General features: G+C 40.9%; 1 protein-coding gene across 1 annotated transcript in view; it reads left to right on the plus strand.

Annotated features, from left to right (window-relative positions):
• Nucleotides 1-15,815, plus strand: part of LOC144661712 (protein adenylyltransferase SelO, mitochondrial-like) — a 37,795-nt gene that overhangs the window by 13,786 nt on the left and 8,194 nt on the right. The window contains exons 7-13 of the mRNA XM_078522524.1: nt 11,274-11,377; nt 11,942-12,065; nt 13,623-13,671; nt 13,779-13,813; nt 14,024-14,064; nt 14,185-14,257; nt 14,664-14,750. Coding sequence (XP_078378650.1) covers nt 11,274-11,377; nt 11,942-12,065; nt 13,623-13,671; nt 13,779-13,813; nt 14,024-14,064; nt 14,185-14,257; nt 14,664-14,750 — 513 coding nt within the window. The remainder of the gene's footprint in view (nt 1-11,273; nt 11,378-11,941; nt 12,066-13,622; nt 13,672-13,778; nt 13,814-14,023; nt 14,065-14,184; nt 14,258-14,663; nt 14,751-15,815) is intronic.

Consider the following 15,815-nt stretch of genomic DNA (forward strand, 5'->3'; position numbering starts at 1 on the left):
AGTGGGGGAGGCATTCTCATCCTCTATAACAGCCTGATCTTCCTCGTTTTGGCGCTTCAGCTCGGCTTCTTTCTCTTTTAGATCCTCCAAAGCTCTTGTGTCGTTGAGCCTTTCTTGCAAAGTGTTTCTTTCGCTCTCTTTGGCAGCGAGGCTTGCCCTTAGTTGGCCGACTCGTGTTTGTTCTTTTGCCTTCTGCTTTGCTTGTTTTTCAAGAGCAGAAACTTCTTTTTTTGCGTTTTCAAAATCCGTTTTATAGTTTTTCAAAAGTTGCCGTTGCTCACGCAATTGTGATTCATTTTCAACATTTGACCCAAGTTGATCAATCTTGGCTTGGGTTCGCTCGATTCTTATTCTGAGATCTTGTACTTCTTGAGCAGCTTTTTCTCTTTCTGATGCGATTTTTTGGGCCTCTTGAAGTTGTTTTTCAGCTTCTCTTAATCTTTGGCGTTCATCTCTTATGCTCTCATTGTCTTGAGCAATAAGATCTTCAGCTGACGGCCCAAGTTCATCTTTGAAGCTGTCTAAAAAGTTTTTCATGAAGCCTGACTCATTATCTTTTAGAATCTTGTACTCGCCTTTTTTAGTTCCTATAGCAACAATTTTCCCCTCATTTTTCCCAGTGCCTCTTCTAATTCTAATGTTTTCAAAATTTGCTTTGGGGAATTTGCCTTTTATCGTGTCTACAGCTTTTTTAAGTTTTTGCCGCAAAAAACTTTCTTTTTGAAGATCACTTATCGAAGGGGTTCTTTCAAGCAAAGGTGTTTCTTCGTAGGAGGTATCAGGCAGCCCGCTCTGTTCGTGCTGCATCGTTTGCATTTCATGTTGTTCACCCCCATGGTAGGGTGTGGATGCCTCCCCGGGCTGAAATGGTCGGGTTGTGTCGACCTCTTGTTCCTCTTCATCATCGTTATCATGGTCAAGATCTTGGTCCAAATCAGGGTCCTCGAATCCAAAATCACCACCACCTGTTGCCATCGCTTAATTTATATATATATATTTTCAAATTAAACTTTTCAATTTAACAATAAAACCAATCGAGAGATGGCTGCTGTTCAAGAAAACCTTCGACCGGGACGCACAGAGAAAATACTCGGCGCACTGAAAGCCGAGCGCGCGGTAAAACGAATCACTTTTGACCGCACAGAAGCCAATCCAGAGGAAACGTTGTATGTTTCAGTGCCCAAGCTGAACGAAAACGAGGTCATTGTGCCTGGCTCGCTGGCGCTGCGCTTCAACATCGACTTGAGCGGAGGCCATGCCAACAACTTTCTGGTTGACAACGTCAGCCGAGCTCTGGTCGACAAGTTTGTTGTAAAGTACGAAGGCACCGTCGTGCAGGACACGGTTGGCTATGACATCTACAAAATATTTGAGGACTTTTTCCTTTCGCAGGAGGAGCGCGACGACAGGGTGCCAGAGGGCATTCAGAGCGAGGACCTCAACAAAATTCGCTCAAATGCTGGCGATAAGAAAACTTCAGGTGTGGACGCAGAAAAAAAAGCTGAATGAGATATATGGAAATAAATACCGCATCCGTCTGGATCACCAGATTTTAACTGACCATGGGGCATTTTATCCTCAGGCACTATACAACGATCTTGTGTTCGAACTGAAGCTCGCGGCAGCCGAACATGTGGTCAGAGGCTCAGATACAACAAAACTAAAATACAAGTTGACAAACATCCAGCTGGAGTACGAGATGATAAGAAGCAAGGAAATTGCAGATGAAGCGTTCAGCGCTTATTCGGGCGGCAAAGAGTTCGCTTACGACCACATCCAGCGTGATAAAGTGACGACTTTTGCAAAAGGCTCCGACACACGTCTGAATCTAAGGGTCAACCCGCAGAGGAGGTCCATGAAAGGTATCTTGCTCCTATTTATTGAGCAATATAACAAAGGTGCAAGGAGCTCGGAAAAGTACATTAACCCGGACCTTACAAAAGTAAGCATCACTGTCAACGGCTCGCCAAACATGCTGTACAACAACGGCATCGAAGGAATGGACATTTGGGGAGAAGTTAAAAGATTCTACATGAAAGAAAAAAATAAAACGCAGCACATGACTCTGCAAAAGTTTTACACAGAAGACAAGTTTGGCCTTCTTATTGATCTGCGTTCCATGGCTGACCACTCGATGCACGGAAGCGGCACGCGCCTTGTGAACACAAAGGACGGTGTCCAGCTTGAGCTAGAGAGGAAAGCAAGCGGCTCAGGTAATTTGAACTGCCACATTTACGTAATCAGCGACGCCCAAATTAATATAATTGGCAGGCAGTTAGAATCTGTGCTTTTATAATATACGAACGAAGATGGATCCTGCCAATATACCCTTCAACGCCCTCATTGTGGGACCAACGAACTCAGGAAAAACAAGATACGTGGTCAATCAGCTTTGTGGCCCTTTCCGAGGCAAGTTTGACTACATCGTGCTCATCTGCCCGACGTTCGCGCACAACAAGACTTATTATCGCTTTGCTGAGGAAGATCTTCGATTTTTTGTTTTAATTTGCGAGCAGCACGAGGTTGAATCTTTGTTAAGGCTTTCAAGATTTCTTTTTGAGGGAACGAACACGCTTATCATCCTCGACGACTGTGCTGCTTCGAAAGATGTAAAAGGAAGAACAGGGGAGTTGGTGAATCTTGCTTTCTCTGCTCGCCACGCAGGTTTGAGCGTATGGGTGTTAACTCAAAAATTGACAAGCATAACATCCTCATTCCGCGAAAATGTTGCGGCAATCGTTTTCTTTTACACCCCCTCTGCCAAGACCACGAAGGCAATCTTTGAGGATTACGCTGGCGAACTTGCCAATGAGGATTACAAAGAAATCATTTTAAAGCTAAAAAAAAATAAGTTTTCGCATCTTGTCATTTCTCATCGCCACCCTTACGGCACAAAATTTTTTTATTGAACATATTTTTTAGAGTAATAAATGGCTGACCCGTTCGCAACTTCTCCTCCCGAGAGCGTCAAGGGCACTGCAAGTGAACAAGAATTAGCTTCCGTAATGGAACTGCTAGGAGCTGAACCAGAAAGTACAGAAAGCGCTATGGCACTCATTCAAGGCCCTGACATTCCTGCTTTGCGTGAACAGCTTGCAATCCTTGTTTCAACAGGAAAAGCCAAAGAAGCAATCGGTGTGCAACTGACACACGAGCAGGTGAAGCGCTTGACAGATAAAGAAGTTGAAAAGTACTTAAAGAGATATGAGGCATACGTTGGATCCAAAACAACCGACAGCTTGATTGACAGCTTTATTTTTCTTGTTACCAAAGTCGTTGGTAAGGCCGTAAATATCAAGGACGTCAATGATTATCAAAAGGAACTCAAAAACGACTACATTATCAGTAAAGAGCTGTCCACTTTGGCAGGCGGTCTGGCTTTGAAATGCGGCCGCTTTCTTGCCGTTGCAAATGCTGCGCTCATCACAACAAAGCACATTGTTTTAAACGAAGCCGCGCCTGGCGCGGGGACCCAAGGGGTCCCTACAAAGTCGCACACTTCGCTGTGCGAAACCAAAGGTGCTTCCAAAGATGCGGACACAAACACTACTGAAGATTTTTCTGAGCAATGCTAAGAAAATGCTAAGTAATTACTGAACAATGCTTAGCAATTGCTTAGCAAAAAATCTTGCTGAGCAATTTTCTATTTAAATATTATTTTTTTTTATTATAAATGGCCGAGCTCGAACAAACTCCGATCGCTCAAGAAGAACAGAAACAAGTTACTTCAACAACTCCAGCAACAAAGCCTGCCAAAAATCCAAAGCGAGTTGCTGCTGGCAAGCTTGCAGCTGAAAAAACAAAACAGGCTCGTGAAGCACAGAAAAAAGCTGCTGTCGAGGCTGCTGCAATAATTGCAAAAGAAAAGGAAAAGAAATCTGCATCTGCTAAGCGAAGTGTAACTTCGAGCCCTTCGGGCACGCCCGTGGAACCAGCTCCGACCGAGCCTCAGCCGCAATCAAGCGGTCTCACCACAAATCAATGGATATCTTTGCTTGGTATCGGCGTTGCAATCGTTACAACTTATGTGAAACGTGAAGACATAAAAGCCTTTATAAACGAAAAAAGAAGTCCAACATTAAAAGCTCCACCAACTCTTATAACTGATGACACACCAGTTACAGCAGAAAGTATTGGAAGGGTTGCAACGCGTTCTTCAGACACGCGCCAAACGGGCTCTAGAATTCCGCAACCAACAAGCCAAAATGGCTCAAAAAGAGGAATCCGTCCAATGGATTAAAAAAATTATTAAATAAATTTCATTTAAACATTTGCTATTTTTAAGTAAACGAAATACTATGACCACAACAAGTTCATACACTATGTCTGACCCAATGGATTTTGGAAACTTTTTTGTGCTTTCTATGCTTTCAAATTGCTTTGAAAAAGATGAGGTACGAGTAACAGCTGCTTTGAATGAGGGAAAAGCCTATTTAAACCGGCTGGAACCAGAAAAATTAAAATATTTTCATAAAATTGCTGAAAAATCTGTAGAAAGTTTAAACAGGTGGTATTGGGATTTAAGAATGCTTGTAAAAGAGTTTGAAAAAATAGAAAATGAAGAAAAAAGAAAAGAGATGATCGAACAAGCAAAATGTGCGGTGTTTGCTGAAATGCAAAAAATCTTTAATTCTGCGGTTGATGATGTTGGTTTGACCAGCGAAAGTTTTTAAGAAAGTGATTTCTGTTTTACTTTCTGACTTCAGCAATTAACTTTTTTTTTTATTAGAACTCTTTGATGAGATTAAAAGAATTCATAAAATTATTTTTCAATTTAAATATTTATTTTTATTTTATAACAAACACCATGTCTGACAACAAACTCTTAAAAACACTCATGGATGCCGCGACTCTCACTGGCCTTGCCGCCGGAATCGGCTGGGCTGCAAAAAAAGTTGTAAAAGAAAACTTTACATCCGACCCAAGTGGCAGTTTTATAAACTATGTTAAGTTCACAGCCGTCATGGCTGGCAGCGTTGCACTTAAACAGTATCTCGAGGACCAGAAAATCCTCCCCACCAATTAAAAAAAATTCGCATAATATAAGAACAAAGACACACAATGGCAAGCGTAGCGATTATGGCTGGCGGAGCTATCTTGAACGCTGCTGCTTTCATTGGCGGCAACTACCTTGCTCGAGCTTTGGGTGGCGGAGATGACGCCGCTTTAAAAGAAAAAGAAAGACACGACAAAGCTCTCGAGGCTTACCAGGCAGCTTACGCGAAATACTCTCGCGACCGCACGAAGCTTCTCGACTGGATCGAAACCAACGCGGAAATAAAAGAGCAGGCCAAACAGAACTTCACAAACACTGACTACGCTTTCAAACTCTACAACCAGGCACATCCTGACAAACAAATGATTCCTCCGAAAGAGCCCAAGTTCTCTGATTTTTATCAGCCAAGCGAGCAGCAGAAACAAGGTGAACTGATGTTCGTTGGCGCTGGCGCGCTTGCACTTGGGTACGCTGCCTTTCGGTTTCTTTAAACGTTTCTTTTTTTTCTAGTATACGCATGGATGCAAAGATCTCGAAAGTCTACTATAGCCCCCAGGGCTACTGGAAGGGAATTGCAGCGATAAAAAAATTAGCCGAGGCTGCCAAGGTTTCCGAAGATGCCGCAAAAAAGTGGCTAGTTAAGCAGGCCCTTTGGCAGATCTACCTTCCGGCACCACGATACGTTCCTCGCCCAAAATTCGATGTTTCTACCCCTAACGCGGTCCACCAGGCGGACCTTCTTTTTCTGCCACACGACAAACTGCCGCGAGGGCAAAAAGTTTACAAATACGCTCTGACTGTTGTCGACGTTGCCAGCCGTTACAAAGAGGCCGAGCCTTTGACCTCCAAAGATTCAACTGAGGTTGCAAAAGGTTTTCAGACAATTTACAGGCGAAGTGCACTAAAATGGCCACAGATGCTTCAAGTTGACCCTGGTCGCGAATTCATGGGAGCTGTTACCAAAGAAATGGAAAATCACAAAACCTATATTAGACGCGGGCGTGTTAATATCCACAGAGATCAAGCTATTGTTGAACGTTTTAATCAAACACTGGCAGGGCGCCTGTTTGGTTATCAGTACGGTGTCGAGATGAACCTGCCATCTGGCCAGCGGTCGACAGCGTGGGTAAAAAGGCTTCCCGAAGTTGTTACCGCTCTGAACAACGAAGTAACCAGTCTTACTGGCAAGAAACCTGCTGCTGCAATCAAAGAAAAGGCTGTTTCGTCCAAGCCGTCCTCAAAATATACAAGACCTGTTGGCTTGAAAGAAAAAAAAACTCCCCTCTCTCGTTAATGTGCGCTATCTCTTCCAACCTGGCGAGCTAGAAGGCGGCGTAAAAAGGGCAACAGATCCGATTTGGTCATTAAAAGTCTACAGCATCGAAAGGTCTGTTACTAAACCTGATCAGCCAGTGCTTTATTACTTGCACGATGGTCCAAAGCGCGGCTTTGTGCGTGAAGAATTGCTTATTATTCCTCCAAATACACAGTTACCACCAGAAAAGCTCTAAACGTTATGTTTATGTAGGCTTTGTTTCCCAAAACTTATACCCGTAAGCATTTGTATGTATCCCATCATCCGCTATCCATCGCTTTGAGTCAAAAGGCGACAGCGAGACTTTGTTGAGATGCATTCCATAAATCTCATGACCCTCGCTTCTAAGTATGTTCATTCCATGCCATAACTGCTTTGTTCCAAAAAGCGTTTCTAAATAATTTTCGTGCAAGATTTTCTTTTTTACCACACACTTTTTTACTCCTTTAGCTTTCTTTATTTTTTTTTGGTCTTCTGTCAGTATTGAATACATTTTTGGCCTCAAACAGACACACTCTGAAATTGGTGTTCCTGCGCATTCGTCTTTCATTTTTCCCAAGACCTTTTTGTTTTCGTATGAATGAAGTGAGTGCTCTTTTGGGTAGTCGCTTGTGTCATATAGAGTTTCGTTTTGATAAATATCTTCGTAAATATCCTCTGTTTCAATCTCCAGAAGAAGGCTGTCAGTGTCTGTATACAAAAGCTCGCAGCGCTGCCCGTACTCCATTTTCATTTCGTTGTAAAAAAAGTCATACATCAAAGTCTTGCTTACGTCAAGGATAGTCATACCTGTGTAGACAGGTTTATTGAGAAAAAGTCTGCTTTTCCGCATGTCTATTCCGACCAGATCGTTTGAAAACAGAACGTGTCTTGAGTACAATGGACTGGCAACCAGTTTTCTTATTTTGTTCGTTTCGTCGCTTCGCGCTATTTTTATGTCAACACGGTTACGCAGGTTTTCCATTGTTTTTCCGAAAACTGAGTTATTCATTAGCTTGTAAAAGTTTTTTTCAAAGTCGTTTTTTGCTTTTTTCCTAAATTCTGTGTTCATCTTTATGTACGGCTCCATCCAACATTCCTGTTCGAACTCCAAAACCCTGTGCACTTTTTTGAGTTTCATTCCTTGTTTCAAATAAAACTGCAAGTTTCGATAATGCACAACATAATTAGTTTTGTCTTCAAGAGTTAAAACAAGCTTTTCGCTGTCTGGTAGGTCAAGATCGAGGTTTTTTATCAATTTCTTTTGGTAAGGTGAAAACAAGTCCTTATTTATTTTCTTTTTCTCAGGAGCTAATGGGTAGCTATTGTGCTCTTCGTGAAGTTCTGCAGGGTATTCGAGGTCTACCTCCAATATCCAGCCAGTTTTTGCAAACTCCTTTTTCCTCATGATTTCTTTTTCAGCCGGCATTACTCTTTTCCATTTAAAACCACTTTTTGGAAGCGGCTTGCTCATTGCCCACCCGTAAAGGTTGTTTGCATCGAGGTACATAATGTATTTTTTTGGCTTGCTCGGATCGAAGCCTTCAACATATGGATTGTTAGCCTTTGCGTATCTTCTGCTTACCATCGAAATCCCTCCTCTTATTCCCCTTTCGACAAAGAGATGCATTTCTGAGTCTGTAAGGAGCTCAAGCTGCACGCCTGTCTTTTTCAAGAGTGCGTCCCAAGAAAGGCCAGGCGAAGTAAAATAATTCGCAGGATCCAACCCGTACTGCTCAAGGCAGATTTTTCTAAAGTTTTCGAAAACGTCTGCCAACAAAGCTACGTCTGTTTTAACGTACAGGTCGTGGTAGTCGCCCAGCGTTTTGCAACCAAAAGCTTCCCATACCCTCTTTGCGTGATCGTACTCTTCGTCTGTTATATGATCGTCGTTAAGTTTGCTGTAAAACTTTTCTTTTTCAGGCAAACTTGTTTCGCTAAATCTATCCCATGAGTCCATGTACTCGTACGGATAGATCCCCTTTTTGAAAAGAAGTTCAAAATTTTGTGAAGTAAGAGATTTTGTTATATTTAATGACTCATTTGGTGTCGCACTTACAAGTGAATCAAGGCTTCCTTGTAGAAAGTTTAAGCTGTCAATAAAACGCAGACCACCAAATGAAAATGTAATGTATTTCTCCATGTTGTTTGCGACACATTTTATCTCTTTTTTTGTCTCTTTCGACAGCTTCGACATCGCTTGCATTAAATGGTGAGCATCATAGCCCCTCAGGTTGTGAAATACAACTGGTATTTGGTCTGTTTTTGGTTTTATTCGCATTTTCAGGTTGCACGCGTTGTGCGCGGCTCCGCGGTACTTTCCTGTTATGTGGCAATGATCTTTGACAGAGTCTTTAAAGTTTTGCTTCATCAAAGGTTCTGCGCAAAACAAACATTTTTCCTGATTGTTTGCAATCCATTGGTCTATTTTGTTTTTTTCTTTTCTTTCTCTTTTTGGTCCAACAAAATTTATTTTTTTGAGTGCCGCGTAATAACAACATTTGTGGCTTTGGCCGCAATAACGGCCTGTGTCATGGTCCCAAACAGGTAATGAGTCAAAAAAGAGATCTTTTATCAAACTTTTGGTGCAAATGTGGCAATCAGTTGCATTTTTGTGTTTTTCCCAATCTTTTGCCGTCATAACAAGTGGCTTTGGTGTTGCCAAACTCTTTCGTATTAAATTTTCTTCATTTAAAAGTTGCTTCAAAAACACTTCAACAGCATTTTCACCTCTGTAAACCACTGGTCGTTTATTTCTGCCATCACTCCTTACAACTGTATAAGCAAAACCACATGCCTCGTGCTGTTCTGTCTTCTCGGTGTAGCTTTTTTGCTTGATCTCTGCACCACGCCCACAGCCTGAAATCTTTTTGACCAAAGCCTCAAAGTCGGCATATATCACATATGGTGCTCTCATCTGTTTGTGATGATTTTGGAAAGAAAGGGTGTTTTTCCCCTCTTCCGGCATCTCGATCCTTGTCGGCCTGCCGTTCATGCCATTGCAATATTTTTCGTGGTTCTCGAGCAAGTCCGCTCTTGTAAAACCGGTCAAGCACAACATGCAAAAGTGTTTTTTGGTTGCATTTTTTGTCTGATCAAAAAGCAGAGCGCTTCCTCTTTTTACAAAACAGTAATGCTGAATTAATCCTGACTCTATTAATATAAGGTTTATACGAGGAATTGTTTTTTCTTTTTTGCTTATTCTGTGCACAATCACACGATTGTCTTCCCAGCCGAACACATTTATTGCGAGGTTGCTGTTTTGCCTCTCGAGTTTGTCAATCTGTTTTACAGGTGTGGGGAAATCGATGCCTCTGTAGTTAATTCCATCGTTGACCGGATATTTGCTTGGCCTTTGAAGGTTTTTTCCGTACCTTGGAGGAAAAAGTGCAGCTCTCAAAGCCCACTTCAAACATTCGTTATCCCTGTTTTGCACGTTGATTATTGCTTTCTTTTTTGCCAGATTGGCTGGGAGAGGTAAGTAAGTTCCTCCGCGCAATGGCTGATAGCGTGCAACATTTACGTACGCTTCGGTTATTCTTTCAATAACCCAGCCTGAGCCGCGCTCTGACCAAGCCTCAATTTGGCCCTTTGCTCTTTCAATAAATCTTTCGAACTCTTGTATTATCTGTTGTTTATTATTTTCGTTAAAAACGTGCGGTTCTCTTTCTTTAAAATAATGCTTCATCTCTTGTGTTACACCAGTCTCAAAATTTTCTTTTGTGAACTTTATTTGCAACCCAAAGCTTACTTTTACGCTTTTCAAATCTCTTATTTCATTCCTTACCAAATTAACAAACTTTCCTTTTTTTTTCTTTTGAAAGACAAAAAGGTCTTTGCTGGCACGGCCACCCTCTGGTATGGCAATTTTCCACACGCGTAGCCATTCATTAAAATCGGATTGGGCCAGTAAAAAAATTTCGTTTCTTTGTGGATTTCTTTGAAATTCACGGAGGTTTTCCTCCATCATAGCTTGCAAAACTTCTGACGAATATCTTGCGGCAGCCATCTGTTGTATATACCAAAGAAAAATATTTGTTCAATTGAAAAAATGATTCTGGCACAGCAAGGCAGCTTGAGATTTGTGAGCGCTCAAGCCGCAGAGATTTTGGGTGCCTCTCGCGATTTTTGCACACATAGACGGTGGTGGTTTTGGTCACTAATCTCGACAAGGAGCGAGCCGAGCGAGTTGTCGCGATTTGTGCCAAAACCACCACCGTCTATGTGTGTACGTGTGTTTTGGGTCACGTGGGTTACAGCTGTCAAATGAAAAGGTAAACGCACGTGAGCACATTCCTTAGAGCTCGTTGAAACAATGAAAACACTTCTGATTGGTCGATCTGTAACGGGCCAAAATTTGAACGTGCGTCGGGGTGGTTGTCCTGGTCCCTGGGGAATTGAATGTCTGTGCTTTTAATGCAATCAAAGATTGTGCATGCAATCGTAATATGTGCAGTTTTTGGATGCATTTCTGTTTGGAGACGACATCAACAGTCTCTGAGCAATTATTTTTCACTTAAATAAGCATGTTTAATGTATGACGATGTTTAACAACAGAGAATGATCCCAAAACAGCACTCATTACAATTACGTGACACGACCTGAATTTGCATAAAACCTCAGACATGTCTAGTCTCCGGTGAATGAATTAACGGTCGAATGACTAACGCCTGATCGCAGGTTATACAACGAGCAAAGGAATGTGCTCACGTACGTTTACCTTTTCATTTGACAGCTGTAACCCACGTGACCCAAAACACACGTCTTTGTCGGCAACGGCAACTGTTTTGTGCGGCTCCGAAAAAACAGTCTACCTAATTCGGTAGTAAGTGAAATACTTGAATCAAGAAAAAAATTTGCAGCTGCAATAAAAAAATTTGTGTTTGAGATATTTTGTGCAGTTTGATTTTTTATTTTTACTTACTTTAATTTTAGTTGTTATATTTTTTTGTTTGCTGCAGCAATGATTCATTTTCTCCGCAGGGTGCTGAACACAGATAACATGAGTATCCTTGGCTTGACAATTGATTATGGTCCGTTTGGTTTCTTGGATCATTATGATCCTGGCCATGTTTGTAATGCTTCAGGTAAAATTTTTAACCAGACTAAATATTTTGTTCATTAATTTATCAGTGAGTTATTTTCTCCCTTCTGACATCTTCGTGTACAAGGGAGATGTCTGTGATTAGCCCAAAAATTCCATAGCGATGACAAGTTAAGAGTTCTGTGTAATGACTGACTTCTGCTCAGTTGTGATTTCCTATGAAAGTGGGGGGGGGGGAGAGCAGGGTCTGAACCCCCTTCTTCCTGTACGTTTTACTGACGGTACTTGCCGTTACCTTAGTAGATCCTGCCTCTTTGTGCTAATTTATTGCAAAATATTTGCAATGTTTCAACCTTAGGAATCTAGGCTGCTACCTGCACTCTCTTTTCCTGCCTCCCATACCCCACCTGCCCCCCCCCCCCCCCATCCCCCCACACATGAAGGAAACAACAAGATATCTGTCTCTGAAGGACTGACTGCATCATCAGTATGAATTATGTCTGGGGAAAAAGATTATCAGTATATCTTGTGGCGGGGGGGGGGGGGGGGAGATAGAAGACATCTGGCTAAAAAATTAATTAATTAATTTTTAAATTTCTGATGACAGATGATCAAGCCAGATATTGTTACGAGGCTCAGCCTGAGATCTGCAAGTGGAATTTGATCAAGTTAGCAGAGGCCATCAGCGATGTGCTTCCTTTGGACAGATCACAAGCTGCTGTTGAAGAGGTGTAAGTACTGTTCTGTAGAATCAGTGGTCTGTTGCCCAGGGGGGTACTTGCAGTATACATGACGGGGGGGGGGGGTGTCCGACGGAGCTTCATATTGCGAACTCAAAAAAATACATGAGCCTGAAATTTTACACCCAAAAAAATACCTGGATCAACAAAATTTTCTATCCCAAAAAGTACAAGACCTAGCACCTTGATACTGATTTATTCAATCAAACAGACTTTAAGAGCTAAAAAAATACAGAGCTAAAAAAAGACCTAGCACCTTGATACTGATTTATTCAATCAAACAGACTTTAAGAGCTAAAAAAATACATTCATGAACAGATCTCTCGACCCAAAAAAATACCGAGGGTGTAAATTTTCAACCCAAAAAAATACGTCGGACCTCCCCGTCATGTATACTGCAAGTACCCCCCCTGGGGTCTGTTGTCCCTAAGCTGGACACAATGTAACAGTCTGTAAAACCAAAACAACACAAATTAAAACAAAAAATTGTGCATTAAATTTTGATTTTAAATGCAGATTGAACTGAAGAACTGATTGTACTTTATTTTGTTTTCAATATAGAAATTATTTAATATAAAGTCAGAGAGAATATAAAGTCTGAACTCCAGGACATATAGGATATTTTTACTTGTTTTGCACCAAAAACTAAAACAAGCCAATCAGAATTGACAAATTTTGATGTTAAAGTAATATTATTGTCAGTCATAATAATTATATTTACCGGTAGATTTTACAGAAAATGATGTGTATAACTTGCTTTTAAACCAAGCTTGCTAGAGCTAAGTTTGTTAACGTGTTCCTGTAGAAAATGTCCATTGGTTTGAATCCCCCCACCCCTCTTTCTTCCTTGAAGAGGGTCGCACAGGGGTATTCTCGTGATGCGTGGTTAGCTGATTTAATTTTCCGTGAAACGTGAATTTAATAATAAATTATTCCTCATGATCCGTAATCCAAAGGTTTTTTATGACCCATGAAGAACTTCAATTAATAACCGATATTCGTGATTTAACCACTTTATTTCACATGATTTTGAGTCACGAGACCTCCGGAAGATTTATGAAGACTGAAAACATCCAATGTGAGGCAGCAGAAACTAGCACGAATGAAAAATGTATGCAATATGCAGCCTTTCTTTTGACTTTCTCAATTTTGCTTTTTCAAATTTGCCACTTTTCTTTACGAAAGAGCAGGATAAAAGAGAATGTTACACGCTTATTTTTCGTGATTCGGGAAAATGAAATTTTGATCTCCGTGATCAGTAATTCATTATTTTTTCTACCCGTGAACTGTGCCAGAGACCCGCCCTGTTCGACCCTCCTTGAACATTTTAGCTTTTGAGACCCGCCACCTCCTCAGAATTTCCATTGACCTTCTATGGGGTGGGTATGTGATATTTTCTGGAACTGCACAATGTCAAAACTAAGGGCTGATACATGTGTTCTCTCACTACAGCCCTCACATGATTGTGGTCAATCATAGATTGTTAAAATTTTACTATGTCAACTGTCTTTGGCAACAATATTATTAACTACAGAATTTTAACCTTAGCTATGACATGGAGTATCAGCAAGCCTACGTGGAGAAAATGCGTCTCAAGGTAGGACATTAACAGTGAAGCCAGTGCAATGTACAATTTTTTAACAATGAAGCATAAATAAAATGCCTATTTTAATTCAATTCATGGAAATATTTTATTCCTTTCAGCTTGGCTTGTTGAAGAAGCAATTACCAGAAGACGAGTACGTAGAAAATTTAACAGTTTCTTTATTTAGTTATTGTTATATATTCCTTCTACATCACTGTTAACCTGCGTTCAGGCGTTATTTTTCTCGCGGTGGAGGAGTCGTGAAAAAAAAAGAAAACCTGATCGCAGGTAACATCACTGTGTGTTCTCTGTCCAACAAAATCAAACCACTGACATACAACTTTGTGCACTTTTTGCCTTTTAGAGATCTTGTCAAAAGCCTTTTGGAAACCATGCACAAGACAGGTTGAAATATTTTTGTTTAAATATTACAACTCATGCTATTTTCAATCAAAACTATCAATAAATAATTGTTATATTTAGATTTTAATAGTTAAAATTCATTGGATTTTTTTTTTCATCCAGGTGCTGATTTTACAAATTGCTTCAGATGCCTTTACACGATTTCCTTGCAAAGTGGCTGTTCTGGAAATGACAGGTACAAAAAAAGCAAAGCTTCCAAGGTCCGTAAAATTGATTGCATAGTTTAGGACCCCCCATGAGACTCAGACAACATTAGCATGTTCTGAGAAAATAGGGGGAATGTAGGTGAAGTTCTCGTTTCAGAAAAGGGTTTTAGCCAGGCGACTTATTCGATCAATAGTGAAGAAAGCACAGATCGTAGGCCATTCCGGTTTGTTTGTCTGAGTCTTTTCCAAGTCTTGACATCACTTGCGTGCTTCGCTGTTGCTTGAAAATGAGTTCTCCTTACTGTTCGCCATATGCTACTAACAGCACTAGCTGGGAGAATTTGTTAATTTATCAAGACAAGTAATCACTGTATTTATTCTGGGACTAATTTGATACCAGTGTTGACTCAAGTGCTGCTACTTTCCTTTTTATAGTGATGAAAATGTTTTAGACTACCTGGTGTCCCAGTGTCAAACAGTGGATGACTTGAAGAAAGCCACAAAGCCTTTCCTTGGAGCAAGGTGCATTATTTTAGTTTTTCCTTAATTTCTGTTTTTGGGTACTTACTAGGTAGATTCTCTCTACAAAGGTTATCACTTTGGAAACAGAAGTAGAAACTGATGCTTTATGCTACAGAGACCAAGATATGCTCCAGCAGTATGGGTCATGGTATGCGGACCTTACCTTACCTTTAGAGTGTGGTTAGCTAGGCAGGTGGTTGTGACAATAAGATCTGGCTTTTATAGATGGCTGGATATTGTATCAGGAGGATTCAGTAAGAAATGTATGCAATTGCATATGGTTAAGGGAAGAAAAGTCTTGGTGGTCTAAATATACTGGTAAGGCCTGTTTACACAGGCAATTTTTGTTGTGCCGAAGTTGCATGAAGTCTCCTGCGATATTGCGGCGATAAAATCGCCATGAAATCGCTGCAAGTTTGCATGTGCCTAAACTATCGCCGCGATATTGCAGGAGTTTCGAACCTGTTCGAAACTTGACTTGATGCAGGGCTCAAAATAATTTTTGGATACTGACCGGTCATGTTGACCAGCCAAATCAATTTTTGCTCGGTCATGTCTCGTTTCTGACCGGTCAAAATATTGAGTATTTACTTTGAAGCAATAGCCTATTCTGCCAAAAATTTCGCCTCATAAGCTAAAACACTTGTTGTTAAAGAGTATAAGCTTAAATGTTTTGATCGCTAAATTTTTTTATGTTCGCTTTTTGAATTTCCATTTCTTCTGTTTTCTCCTCTACATAAAACAAAATGATCAGTAGCTGTAATGTTTCGTAACTCTGCATAGTTTTACATTATTTAATGACCACTCATCTTCCCGATTCAATCCTAGCGATAATCTTTAGTTATCTCCCAGATGCTGAGCGAATCTGCACCCTAGCCATAGTATGTAAAAAGTGGTATGAAATCATCCATTGTACCACCGTTTGGAAAAAGGTCGACCGTTTGACTTCCAAAGGAAAGTTACGCCAGATGTCCTGCGAAAATATGGTATCCGGGGACACGAGAAATACTCCTAAGTGAATGCTGTTATCTGAAATGGTGAAACCTTTGCTCCATCTTAAGCCGA

Source organism: Oculina patagonica, chromosome 7 (assembly GCF_052425735.1).
Source record: "Oculina patagonica isolate OP01 chromosome 7, crgOcupat, whole genome shotgun sequence".
NCBI lineage: Eukaryota > Metazoa > Cnidaria > Anthozoa > Scleractinia > Oculinidae > Oculina > Oculina patagonica.